Source organism: Arctopsyche grandis, unplaced genomic scaffold, assembly GCF_051622035.1.
Source record: "Arctopsyche grandis isolate Sample6627 unplaced genomic scaffold, ASM5162203v2 HiC_scaffold_800, whole genome shotgun sequence".
Classification (NCBI taxonomy): domain Eukaryota; kingdom Metazoa; phylum Arthropoda; class Insecta; order Trichoptera; family Hydropsychidae; genus Arctopsyche; species Arctopsyche grandis.
The window spans coordinates 160,738-175,338 of NW_027518590.1; the positions used below are offsets into that span (position 1 = coordinate 160,738).

A 14,601-nucleotide genomic window follows, 5' to 3' on the forward strand; every position below is an offset into this window, starting at 1 on the left:
CCTAAATGGTTTGGAAATATAATACATAACTACTTTAGACGATGCTAACATTTGTTTTGCTTCAATGTGTAAAATAAATATAGTGCCATCTATAATTAATAAAAAAGCTACGATTTTGGATATATTTTTTTTAATTTCGCTATTAATTTAAGCAAATTATTATATTTGCAATTGTTTCAATAGACTTATCAAACAGCTTTTAAAAAAAATACATATTCAAATTGTCAAATTTAAATCTTGATTTATAAATATTTTTGTAAAATTCAAGAGATATCAGGCATCATAAAATAATACCTATATGATTTTAGAATTTCCGTGTAGATCAGCGGCTTCCAAGCTTTATGCTACTACGCCTCCCTAAAAAAAAAATTTTTTTTCCGCGCCTCCCTACCTTTTATTTTTTAATATATATAATAATATAGACACGTTTTAAATAATAAACCTTTATTTAAAAAAAAATACCGAACACTACAATAGACAGAATAATAAAAAGGTTTTGCTATAACATAAATTTATACGAACACGTATATTTATTATTATATTAAATTACTAATTAAACTACATCTATCACATCAAAATTTAATGCGAATGATGTTGTTGTTTTTTGGCACAAAGTTTATCAAATCTTGGGGGCAATATGGAGAGTGCCACTCGTAACTCCTTTTCGGTAGAAACACTTGCATTGCTTTGCAATACAAAGATTCATACTCTCCACTAAGATTCATCCAAAATTTAATTATGGTTTCATTTTGAAACTTTTGTTTTAGTGAGCTATCGCATGATAATTCTATCAATTTTTTTTTTTCGATAGTTGTCAGTTCGAATTCGCCTTCTTCATTGTAGTTAAATGGATTCGGTATACACAAAAACTTTGAGAAATCAAGGTCTTTCAAATAATTGGAAAAATGCAGCACTAAACCATCCAAGTGGTCAGTAAAAAGATTTTTACTTGCTTCAATATTGGCTGTGGCCCAGAAATCTTTGGAAAGTGAAAACATATCCAAATCATTCTTTTGTAAATTTGATTTCCATAACTTCAACTTTTTAATGAAAGCTTTTACTTTGTCTTTTTGAACAAGTGGATGTATTTGTGATCCCTGCATTGATTTATTTAAACACCTCAATTTTCCAAAAATTTCAACCAAATAGGCAAGTTTAACAATTTAATTATCGAGAGGTTTTCTTCGAGAAAGGTTGCTAATTAAATGTGTATATAAAAATGAAAATAAACATTCATGCATTGAATTTTTACTGTTAAGCTACGATATGAAGTTTTATTTATTTGTAGATATTATGGTATGAAAATTATTTTTTTATTAAAAAGTTTTGGCGCCTCCCCTGGCAATAGTCCGCGCCTCCCAGTTTGGAAACCGCTGGTGTAGATGGATATCACAAAAATTTGAAATAAAACAACTTTATGAAAATAAATTTATAATGTAATTCAACACACAATAATTACATGGAATAATTACAAATTTTCCAAAAATGTGCCACTCAATTTTTTATTATATATTTTAATAAATGTAAATATAATACAAATACCACTTAGTCTATTTTTTTTTCTTTTAAAAATATGGAAAAAACATAAAAATATGAATGAGATGTTGAAAATCTATTGAAGAAAAAAATTACTGTTAGTGGTGACTTCTTCTTCGATTCAACGGTTCGGAACAGCTCTTCAGCGCTCATATCAGACCATGACAACTTCTTCCTTCCAATCCATTTTCTACCTTCTATTTTTCCCATGATAATCAAACGGAAAAATTCGTATTTTGAACCCTGTATCATGCGTCCGAGGTACTCAATCTGTCTCCACTTGATGACAGAAACAAGTTTCCTGCCTCTCCGTATCATGCTGAGGACAGCTTCATTTGTGACTTTTTTGGTCCATGGGATCTTCAGCATACGCCTGTTGACCCACATCTCAAAAGCTTCGATACGGCTGATCATTCTGGTCTTCAGAGTCCTCGTTTTGCATCCAGATAGCAGCACTCTTTGCGAATCTCAAACGCGTACGAAGATTGTGATGCTTGTTTATTGTTGATGAACACTGTTCTAGCCATCTCGATGCGGATTCTTAAGTTTTCATCTGGGTCAAGCTCTTAATTTAACCAAGTTCTCAGGTATTTAAGTATTTTAACTCTTTCTAACACCTCTAGATACAACGTTTAGATCACCGGTGTCTGTTTGCATTTTGTCAACTACATAGCATAAATTTCGTCTTCTTTATATTTATGTGCAGACCTCTTCGATTGCTTTCTTGATTAACAGTATATCTTTCTTCCATTCCAAAAATTTTCATTCAAGAGAGAATGACGAAGATGAAATAATGGATTTTAACGGTTCAGTGCCATTCCCGTCAATCAGTTGACTACGACAAAATGAGCAGAGTGCTTTAGAAATCAGCTGCGATTCCAAATCATCCACGTAAAATAGCTGAAACAAAAACAAACCGACGTTGTTGTTTTATGGTATACTCGTACATATTTAAGTCCCCATTCAATATTGATATAAACCTTGTAACAATGAGGGCAATACTGTATGTGTAAGTCGGGCATAACGTTGCGAAAAAATAACGTTTCCAATGGTTTTGGACGATTGATGACTATCACAGATAATGGCTGTAATATTTTCAAATCTTCTCGGTTGCACACAACTTTACCATTCTTATCATCCTATAAAAAAACATTGAAAATATGAATTAATTGACCTCACTTATACATATGTATATGTTATAATTATGTACTATATTTACTTTTCATTTGAAATGCTAATCGTTGAGATACTATTAAATATTTACTTACTTCAAACGATTTGTTTGAGAACACGTCTTTGAGATTAGACAAATTCTCTATTCGCAATATCTGAGAATTTTCTTGGTCGTTTGGCCGAGCTTCGAGAGAAGACACATCAGATTCTATCAACTGTAAAGCCTCCTCCACGGTTATGTCGTCCTCTATAGTGAATGCGACCAACGGTAATATTTCTAAAACATTAATAACCACTTCTATACCAAATGAAAAAATGAAAAATTTCACATAACATCAACTAACCGAATGTAAGAAACGAATGGTACAAATTATGTCCGCAGTAGTTGCAAACTGTTGAAAGTGGTGTGAAATGATGTGAACATCTGTAGCACAACGGCGTAACCTCGTTACTATCGTTCAATCCAGCTCGTGAGAGCAATGTCAAAACTTCTACATTTTCCTGCAATCAAATAAATATCACAGATGGTTACTGATTTCTGAAAAGGATGGTATAAAGAAATCAATCTACATATGTAGAGAAATTAGCAACAAAAATAATGAATATTTAGAGGAAGAGTATTTTCAAAAGCTAATTTTGTGATCTTTCGGATCTTCACCAGAGCGGAGACCAATCAATCTTTACTAAGTTTAACCCATTGAATTCGAATATGATGATGATTTTTGTTCCTTTCTTCCCGTTTAAAAGATATGAGCGTTTAAAATATGCGCAATTTTTACAGATTTTTGAGTTTTACCGTCTTTAACTCAAAATCATTGTGGGTCACACTAGTAAAGATTGAATAATCTCCGCTTCGTTAATTTTTTTGTTGCTCAATATTATCTAAGATTTTCTTTTAAAACATTTTAGTTCAAAAGAAATACTAGAGCAACATATGTAGAAGAAAAGCAGCTCATGAAGCAGATAACAAATGATTTTTTGAAAATAACACTTGTCTGATATATAATATTTTTTATGTTGGGTTTGCGAAACACTATTAACCCTTTCAATGCTGACCAACGCTGATCAGCGTTTTGCCGACAAGTCCTTGGGCCTGATGAATGCCAATGTGCTTTGTACATTTTGCATGCATAAAATAAACAAGAATAATACCTGTTAAGCCTTTCCCGGTAGCATTAAAAATCAGTCGTGTAATCCGTGCAATTGCTTTGTCTACGTTTATAAACACTCATTTACACCGGAATTTCTGAATTTATAACCATAGCAGAATTACCCGATGGAAATCCCTAATTGATGAGTATTTCAGATTTTGCCTTGGTCTCTAGTTGCACATGGGAACAATCAGATTGGACCGAATAGGTGATTATTGGAAGAAGCATCACGTATTTAATATACCGGTATTATCCCAATACACGTCACGCAATCGATTTTTATTCATTTTAAAAGCATTAAATTTTAACAACAATTAAGAAGATCGAACTAGTTTTGGAAAAATACATTCACTAATAAACTTCTTTTGTTTATTATATTTTGTTGCAAGATATATTAGAGAGTCTAAACACACCTTTACAAAACTTGAAATCCCCGGCGGTAGTTATCTAGAGTTTGTTTGGATTAACTTCAATTTTATACCTGATTTCTAAATAATTCTAATTGGAAATGTGGGCGAAGTTTGTAGCGTGGCGGGCTTTCAACAGAAATGACTTCAGCATTCAAAGGGTTAAACCGTTTTAATTTATTCACCTGTATCTTAAATGGTACTTTCAAGTTCTGAATTTTGTCCAGCATCTGACGAGCCAGTTTGTTTGCGCCTAGTAATCTGCCTTGTTTTGCTAAACACAAATATACCGAACTGAAAACCGTCAAGGCGCAATATCTTACATGATTTTCAAAAATGAAATAATGCTAAAAATAAACTCTACATAAGATTGAAAAGGATACAATAAAGAAATGCCTTTCGGCGGATGAACATTGTTTTCGACGAGCGAAAGAACAATTTTAGCCGCGTTGAACAACGTTTCCGGTTGGCAAACTGAAAACACTTCGTGTATAGACTGATGCACAATATGAAAAGTAAAGTAAATTGTTGCATATTTTTCATTTTCATTATACGATTCTATCCAATTCTGTTGTTGACTGTAATTGAATAGAAGAAAAATGTTAATTTCAACTGTCGATAACAATAATTTCAAAGCTTTTCGAATTAACCCACTCAATATCGTCCACAGTTTGGGAGATTTCTAAGGATTGTGATGCAAGCAACCAATGCAAGTAAGCAGCGTCGTTGAAACGTTCTTCGGCGATGGCATTTTGTATAAGAACTCCCAAAACTCTAGCGGCTGATTCCGTCTGACCGCCCATGTGGTATGCTGAAAATATCACATCGATAACACAAAATAAGAAACTATTATAGAATAAATACAACTCAAATGAAGAACATTTAGAAATTCTCGATTATGTTCAATATAACCAGCAGAATAGACTAGTGGTTAGCATATAATGCTTTGAACAGAGTGGTCATGGGTTCAAATCCGAGTTTGCCAATTTATCTGATTTTTATTGAAACGGTTCCAATAAATTGGCAACCTTACCAATTTTCTCGTAAAATCTCGAGTTTTAAGCAATCTCGAATTTCACTGAATTGTATAAAATGCTGCAAATTTACAAATTTGACCATAAATGGATGTTAATTGATATGTATTTACATACTTTGTATAGTACTTGTATCAAGTGTACCTACAATGTGTCTGGCCAGGAAGGCGCATTTGGGGTTACCTGCTAGGCCTTCCTGGTATGAATTAATAAAAAATAAATATCAAGGTACAAATTTAAATGTCTAGTAGTACATAAATTCATGTAACCATGTACGAACCTTTATGAGCTTCGATAAAATGATTGTCCCTAGCCATTTGTTGTGCATATGGTATATAAACCTCTTCCTTGTATTCCGGATTCTGTTTGACCAATTGAAACGCTTGCTCCCAATTTTCCATCTTAACTGCCATCTTGACCATTGCATGCTGATCTCCCAATTTTTGATACAGCTCGGTCGCCGACTCCAAGTGACCGATCGAGATCAAAGCCTGAGCCACCACATATAAATTATCGCTCGCACCCTTATCGAGATTACGACCCGTTTCGACCAACCTAAAACATAAATATGTATTCTCTAAAGGTTCACCGCACACTATTCGTTTAAATAATAACTCACATGTCGACCCAACCGTTCTGTGCCATAATATTCGCCGCACTCTTTATGTCTCCGGCTGCCAAAAACATCTCAGCAGCCACACGAGGCTCGTTTATATGCTGAGCCCATTCAGCTCTCTTTTTTATAAGATCCGACACATCTTCCGAATCCATGTATTCCTACAAATATAAAATAATTCTCTAAAAAAAGGGTCTAAAAGGATGTAGAAAAAAGTGAAAAAAATGAATATATGTATGTATATATAAAATAATTGACAAACTCGTCCATCTGTGGATTATTTCTTAACTTTTTTGTTTAATAATTTTAATATACAACTGTACAGATATGAAGAAGACAAACTTGAGCCTTGTGGAACAGTCTAAGATCCGTGTACATTGTGAGGGCTCGGTGTGATTGGCCGTTGGATCGGTATAGCCGTGCAGCGTCGATAAACTTTCCTCGGTATGCATAAACTTCAGCTACCGAGAGAGCTTTGGATGCATTATCGCCTTGATTTAACATTTCCTAGAATAATAATAGTACAAATTAAAACCGAGCTTTTTATTATGCTTTCAATTGTATTCAATTAGGGTTGCCAAGTGTCATGGACAAAAAAAAAGAACATTTAACAAAAAAATGTTTAGTTATAATTGTGCAGGTTATTATTAAAGTGAAATAGTACCAAAAATGCCATTATTTTACAAGGTAATCGTAATATTCCACCAGTACAGGAAAGATTATATCTATAAGGCTAAGAATCATAATGTATATGAAAGAATCATAATTTCACAATAATTTTTAAAACAAATTTACACAAAAGTCCAAATATCTCAAAGGAAATATTATATTACTTCCACTTTCATAATAACCGGAAAATACATACATATGTAGTTAGGAACTTGAAAAGTACGCTTAAAAATGAATTGTTGAATTTAATCATCTTCATTCTCACTCTCAATTTCATCACCTCTGTTGCTATATTTATCCATACACTGCTAATTTGGTGCAAAAGTTTCTTAGTTTCTTATAATATAGTACGGACTGTGTGAAATTATTGTCAAAATTGAAAAAGAGGACATTACGGGTGTAATATAAAAAAATATAGAGAACAAAAGAATTGTGTTACAAAAGACAATTCTTAAAAAAAGACCTGTTGGCAACTCTACATATATTCAATGTCTCTTACTTATTTTTGTAATTGACCTGTTAGGCCTAAATAAAATAAAATAACAATAAGTATATGTAAGTATTACAACAATCAAACCTCTAACACATCGACCAATTCGAGAAATAAAACATTCTCGATCCGTTGAAACGCCTTTTTGGCCACGCTCAACGACAATTCTTCCAAAGCCGCAAAACCCAAACTCTCCCAATCGGAATTCGGAACGCCCAGACAGGCAATGTTGTACGCCTCACTGAAAAAATGAACAAATTTAAAACGCGAACGATTTCGACTGACAACGAAAGACACCGTCCATACTTGAACATGTGATTTTGTATGTACTGATGCATCGCATGAGATAGAGGCACGTTTATCGATTGCATGGCATTGGCCTGCAGACAGAACACGTGGCGTTTATGTTTAGCACCGAGAGGTTACCGGGTTCGATCCCGTGCTAATCTTTAATACTGCTGACTGTCAGACTTCGATATTTGTGACTCCAAGTCGATCGTTTCTTATCAGAGTTTGCCAATTTATCTGATTTCATTGTTGAAATGGTTCCTCCATCAAATTGGCAAAAATCATCCTACCAACTATGTAACAAATATCTGAATTTGATTTATGTACAATATTATGATTAATTAATTGTTAATTTCGTGTTCTTCAGCCTCTCGAAATACAGCGATTTATGTAATAAAAATGGTGCAATGTTTGTAATTAATTGTCTAGGAAGGCGCATTGGGGTCTACCTGTTATGCCTTCCTCGTATATATGTATCTATGTAAAATAAATAAATAAATATACAATGAGACTTACGGTGAAAAGAAGTTGCTGCGTAGCTATCATATAAACATGACAACAACAACTTTCGTCCACGATTGCTATCATCGATTTAGAAGAGCTCAAGTCGAAGCACCTGATCGCTGATTCAATAGTCACCAACACTTCCATGGAAGCTTCATCCAGGTCGACTTTCCATATCTATAAATACAAGATAAATAGTTGAAAACTTTAAAATCAATAAAATATTATAATGGACTTCCATTCAATCAACAATTTGATACAATTAAGTCAACTTGTTAAGTATTAAATAACATTCTCAATAAACGTACAAATGTACAGATATTATGTAGCAAAGACAAAAAATCATCGAATTCAATTTTTGTATGTTAAAAACGATCAAGTTGCGATTCGAGTACTGCAAGCATTTTTTGCTATGTGTTACGAATGAAGAATTTGATACAATGTGCTAAATATGGATATAGAAAATGATCTCAATTGCCGTTACGAGTCATTCCGGTTAATTGAAAACTGCCAAGCGATGCATTTCTTCGGTAAAAATAACGCTGACCCACGTTAGTACAAGTTTATACACATTGCTCTGAAAATACATATATAACAAAGAGATATGTAAATTGCGGACTTCTCCATTGGCGAGTCCCAACAATAGTGCTTCTTTATTTTGAACCGTAGTAACTTTCACGTATCTTATCGAAGCGGGCACATTCCACGATGCCAGATTCTTGCCTCCGATCATCACCAGCTTGGCGTCTTGGCACAGCAGAAGAGCACTGCTTGTCGCCACCAGCAACGAACATTCGGCTTTCTGGGGTATCTTCTCCTTGACGCGATACAGCATACCGTCAGTATCGCTCTGCTCATATATGACTATACGCTCGGGCAGTTGTACCTGTATGTATAATAATTTTCTTAAATCACAATGACTCAAATCATATCTTTAGAGCACATGTTTTAAATATTAAAATCAATCGAAAGATTGAAATTTGTAGTTGTCACAAAAAAACGTGACGTCATTTTAAAAAAATACCGTTGTATTGTGTATGTATATGTTACAATTGAGGTGTATCTTCCAGTTGTAATATATTTCGACTACATACAATAATAACATCACAGCTGTCAAAACTCAACTGTTATATTACAACTAGGGATCCCAAATCCAAATATTCGAATACTTTTTATACGAACTTATTTTTTTTTTTAATTTCAATCTACAGCACATTTAGTTCTATTTTATGTTCCAGATAATGATTCTCTTAAAATTTTATCTTAATAATATCTTGAACTTCTTAAAACTACTATTCGATATTAGAATATTTGGGATCCCTAATTACAACTGGCGCACATTGTTGAAAGTGTATTTGCGCTTGCACATAGAGATATAATTTACTAGTTGAATTGTATTCGTATATGAATGACCTAAAACGCCAGTTGGAATATATTACAACTGAAAATACACTTCCGACTGTAACATATACATATGTATGTACATGTTATATCACATCACCATTGTGCTCTAAGGCAGTGCTATTTGCTCAAACTATTTCAGTTGGCGGACCAGTATATATTTTTCAGTAATTCTCACGGACCAGCATCATATTTTTAAATAAAAAGGTTATATATGTATATGAGTGAAAATTTGTTCGTATAACAAATAAAAATAGTATGAAATATAAGTAGTAAAATTTATTTTATTCACTTCAAAGTACAATATGTATATATCATATACATATGTATGTACTTAGATAAAAATGAAGAAAAAAAAACTAATGAGACATGAGCTTGTTTGTTATTAGACAACTTATCCAGTCGTGGTTTTATCGAAGACAATTCCACACATAATGGATCATGAATATTCACACTATTAAGATGTTTTGTCTTAATGAAACTCATGGTTGAGAAACCAGTCTCGCAAAGGTAAAAGAGTTTTCAGTGCATGGTATTAAAGATCTGGGAAGATTTGTGCTTTCAATTTGATTCAAAAGGACGCAAGTGAAGTTGTGGTTTCAAAACACTTTTTTAATTCGTCAATTATTTTATCTTCTAAATTAACTAATATATCACTCCATGGCAAAAATTGATGAGATGATGCAACGTTATCCATAAGCTATTGTTTTAATTTGTTATTTACTTGTTTGCCGACGGACGGTAATGGGCCGCGGACCATAGTTTGAGTAGCACTGCTCTAAGGACACTATACATATTTAAGTCTCATATTGAAGTTGAGGCTTGCTAAAATAGAAACTCACGGCTAAACGATGTTTATAAATAGCTATCTTCTGCACCTTGTCGTGGCACTTGATTTTGACTTTGGTGCCCGACGTCAGGTGGTGAATTATGACGTCGGTTAAATTCTCCCGGTATGCATACTTCTCGTGGTACAAGCCGTGTACTTTATTGAAGACGATTTGATAGCACCATAGTGTGCCGTCCAAGCATCCCAGAGCCTGTCGGATGACAAATTGTTAAGGGCAACCAACTTTTTGAAATAAATCTGTCAAGTTAGTCTGTGGACTCACTATAGTGTTGGTGTTGTCGCAGTGCTCTATGGACCAGACCCATTGTTGGGAATTTTTCAGTACAGGAACGCCTTCAAGGGTGGTGATGATCCAACCTTTTACGCCACACACTAAAATCAACTCGCCCAGTCTATTCAAACACACCGGCATCAAACCTGAAAATCAAATCAATTCACATTAAAATAAATAGTTAATTATAGCCAGCGTTGCTCGGGCAGGTGAAAGTTGGAAAAAAACTATACAAATTCAGCTTTATATTAAGTATAAAAATACGATCAATAAATAATTCGCCGAGCAAAAGCTGCTTAATTCGCATTATACATACATACATACATGTCTGTATTTATTTATTTATTGAAAAAAATCAACAGACAACAAATGTAGAAATGCATAAAAATAAAGAATAAATGTAACAAAATAAAATAACATCTGGGCCCAATTATAATTTTTTACAAATTACATAAAATGGTACATAGAGACAAACAAATGAAAAAAAACTAAAACATGACTAAATAGAACAGTACATAACTAAACATGAAGTGATGTAATATTGGATAAAGATTACATATGTATATAATAGAAATAGAGAATGAATCAACCAATCAAGACGCTCCTGATGGCAGTCCTGATTTGATGCAAGGAAATACCGAATAGATCAACATCATTCAGCTCCCCGTTAAACATACGATAAACACGCTGTAGATAGGAACATTTTAGGGAATTGGTTCTGAAAGTATCAAGTGAAAAGAGTGTCTAGAATACCTAACTGGGATCCTGAAATCAACCTTACTCCGGACATCGGGACAATCAAGGAAACCATTTAGGAGTATAAAAAGGAACGTAGCATCAGAGAGTCGTCGTCTGATAGAAAGACTGTTAAAAGTATGGGCGTAGATAGGAAAACGGTAGCGTAAGGATTTGATAAATTTTAGTTGAACTTTTTCAATACAATTAAAATGGGATATATAAAAAGGTGAACAAGATAATTGAGCCAAATTCAAGGTGAGACCTTACAAGGGAAAAATAAAGTAAATTAAGTACATGAGGATCATCAATGGGTTTAGTTGAGCGGAGTAGGAATCCAAGAGATTTATATGCTTTATTAGTAATGAAGGAAATATGTTCAAAGTAATCGAGTTTATGATTAAAAATAACACCAAGATCCTTAATAGGATGTATTTAGAATTGAATGGTTTAAATGGTAATGATAAGTGACATTAGATTTATTTCTGGTAAAATTTTCAAAATAGAACATTTTTCAGGATTTAGAAAAAGGTCACTATTTAAACAATATATAGCAAATCTATCCAAATCTTTTTGCAGTTTATAACAATCGTCTATAGTGTAAATAGGTTTATAAATTTTTGTGTCATCAGCATAAAGAAGTATGGAAGAGTTTTTAAAGATGTATGTATGTAAATAGTGTCGCTTCAATTACAAGTAATCATACAAAAATTATTCAAACAGTAATGAAACGAGTGCAATTATAACACATAACGCAAATTACCAATAGGACGATCCTTCATAACTTGCTGACCGGACGCGTTGTAAAACGAAAGCGTCTCCGACCAATCTCCGACCAGAAGAGCACTCTCCGTCCAAAGCACCGACCACACGGGACAACCCTCTCGACTAATTTTCAACCTCTCTTCACAATTCTGAAACACACAAACAAACACTTGTTCATATTTAAATTATCTCGGAAACCATTCAACGATCCTATCACTATCAAACTGCAAAGTCTGATCAAAGCAAACTGTCTGTATTTACATAATTGGTGAGTAGCTGAATAACTTAAATTGGTCAACAAGTTATACATATTATTAGCCACCGATTTAACATAGTAATCTATTTAATTGTCAGAAATATTCTAGCCGAAAATAGCAGTTTATTAGCATAGTGCACTCACTAGCAGAGCTATTGCATACCAGTAGAGAGGTCAAGTCGACGGTTATTAAAAAAACACAGAACGACCATCTCCTATTAGAATTTTCCAATTTTTCTATCTTAATTGTTGTGACGAATCCAATAAGTTGTTATCTTCTTCCTCAGTTTCTCGCAAATTCGAATTATATTCGAATCTTACAAATGCTACCTACATACATACATACATACATAATGTTACAGTTTCGATTCCCACTACAGCCCCGCTGCTGGCCAGACCTTGGTGTGTGACTTGAGGTCCATCGTTTCTTATCAGAGTTTGCCAATTTTTCTGATTTTCATTGAAACGGTTCATGTAAAATTAGCATCTCCTTTCCTATCTCTCTTGCTAATCTCAAGTTATTCAGCGTCTTAAAATTCGACAATTTGATTATAAAATGCTGCAAAAATTTCTCCATAGATGTCACTGTGGATGTTTATATGAATTCGCATTGTATAAAATGCTTATATATTGTATTTAAAGTACAATCGTAGCAAACCATATGTGTCACTTTGGGGTAATTCCTGTCATGGCACATATGTATGTAATAAAATAAGTAAAGCATTCGCTGTGTTTTTACTGAATTTCAAATATTATATAACTACTGGCCACTTACATATGTACATAACTTATAAAATTAAAGCAATATTACCGTAACCTCAAAGCGAAATTGAGATAAGTTCACAGTTTGGTCAAATTTGATCATTAATGCAGTTTTCTTCCTATTTTCATATTCTTTTTAGGCATTATTGGCAACTTTTCAAAATAGCATCACATTTTTTACAATACAACAGACAAAAAGTTTTAGTTTTAATTACAAATTACATATGAATTCAATTCAAAATCACACGTTAAAATTCCAAACAGCTCAAATTGAAATACATACAGTTAATTGTAGTACAATTGTAAAGAATTATCATTTTTACATTCAGTCAATTTTATCAATTTATTTCAATCTTTAAAATGGTGCCCTGATTAACCGTATCTTGTAGACATACATATCTTGTGTACATATATACCTTATCCCTTATTGAAACAAAGCCGTTAGACAAGCCTACGGCCAACAATTGCCCGTCCAACGACCACGAGCAACATGTGATTCTCCCGGACCCGTTGACACGGTGTTTCTGTACAGCCTTAACTTCATTAGACCAAAACGCAATGTCGGAGACGGCACACGAGGTCAACTGGTGAGTTATTGGATTGTAGGCCAAACACTGCAGCGGTTCGTTGTGTCTGAAAAGATAACATATTATGTCATTTGATTCGCACTACTCAAATCATGTACACAAATACGTACGAATATTTAAGCACTCCTTCAAGTTTCGACGTCCAGATTATGACTATCTTGTCGGCGCCCCCCGATGCAAACTTTCGACCGTCCTTAGCATAAGCTACGCAGTACACAGTGTCCTTGTGGCCTCTCAGCAGCCTGATCAAGGAGCCGTCTTGAGGATCGTATACCATGACCCGCTCACTAGCCGCCACTATCATCTGGGTACCATCGGGACTATAGCACAGACTCTGCACGCTGAAAACAATAAATAAAGGTGCATACTATTTATGTATATGCAATCAATACAAGTATTAAAACTAGGCTGTACTTTCGATCGATATGGAGTATGTTGACATTTTTGACATTTTTGACATTTCGTCATACACTCCAAGGCTAGCCTGCCATTTTAAATAATTAGTACAAAGCTTATTAATCAAGATATGAGCATTGTGAGTATTACCAAGAGTATTCAGTCTTTTCCGCCTCGTGAATCTTGTTAATCCACTTGGGAACTGTACGCATTTTTATTATTTTGAGCCTGATGATATTGTACGAAGCGAGCTTGTGTGTTGTCTGAGTTGTCACTGCCGTTGCTATTGGTTACAAACTCGACTCTCTGCTCGGCACCTCTTTTGAGGAGTTTACAATAATAAAGCTTTTAGAAACTAACAATTTTGTATATATTGTATATATTTCTTCGAACAAATCGAGTTGAGTTGAACAAATAGTGCTAAAACTCATCTTCTTTGAGTGCTATGTCCTCCAAAAGGTTGGCTACCACATATGTATCATACATTTTTAAGTTAAATCCCAATGCGCCTTCCTGGCCAATTAATTAAAAACATCGGTATACCATTTTTAGAATAATTTCAACAAAGCATCATAGAGACACCTATGGATAAATTTTGACAAATTTTTGATAAACTTACATTTTCGGAGCATTTTTTTTTTATATAAATCGTCAAATTTCGAGATACTTAGAAACTCGAAATTTACGAGACACTTATGGACAAATTTGCA

The 14,601-nt window shown here is 33.7% G+C and overlaps 2 protein-coding genes across 2 annotated transcripts; both read right to left on the minus strand.

Annotated features, from left to right (window-relative positions):
* Nucleotides 1-1,567: 1,567 nt before the first annotated feature.
* Nucleotides 1,568-10,697, minus strand: LOC143922210 (intraflagellar transport protein 122 homolog). The gene is made up of 15 exons (XM_077445430.1): nt 10,655-10,697; nt 10,382-10,536; nt 10,112-10,309; nt 8,488-8,754; nt 7,881-8,045; nt 6,260-6,424; nt 5,921-6,078; nt 5,582-5,856; nt 4,922-5,078; nt 4,651-4,845; nt 4,453-4,561; nt 3,054-3,210; nt 2,805-2,986; nt 2,517-2,675; nt 1,568-2,436 (listed from the first exon to the last, which is right to left on the minus strand). The coding sequence occupies exons 1-15, from the start codon at nt 10,695-10,697 to the stop codon at nt 2,299-2,301; spliced, it is 2,523 nt and encodes an 840-aa protein (XP_077301556.1). The 3' UTR covers nt 1,568-2,298.
* LOC143922205 (intraflagellar transport protein 122 homolog) lies at nt 9,070-14,150 on the minus strand. The gene is made up of 4 exons (XM_077445425.1): nt 14,042-14,150; nt 13,606-13,836; nt 13,325-13,541; nt 9,070-12,039 (listed from the first exon to the last, which is right to left on the minus strand). The coding sequence occupies exons 1-4, from the start codon at nt 14,101-14,103 to the stop codon at nt 11,866-11,868; spliced, it is 684 nt and encodes a 227-aa protein (XP_077301551.1). The 5' UTR covers nt 14,104-14,150; the 3' UTR covers nt 9,070-11,865.
* Between the last annotated feature and the right edge of the window lie 451 nt (nt 14,151-14,601).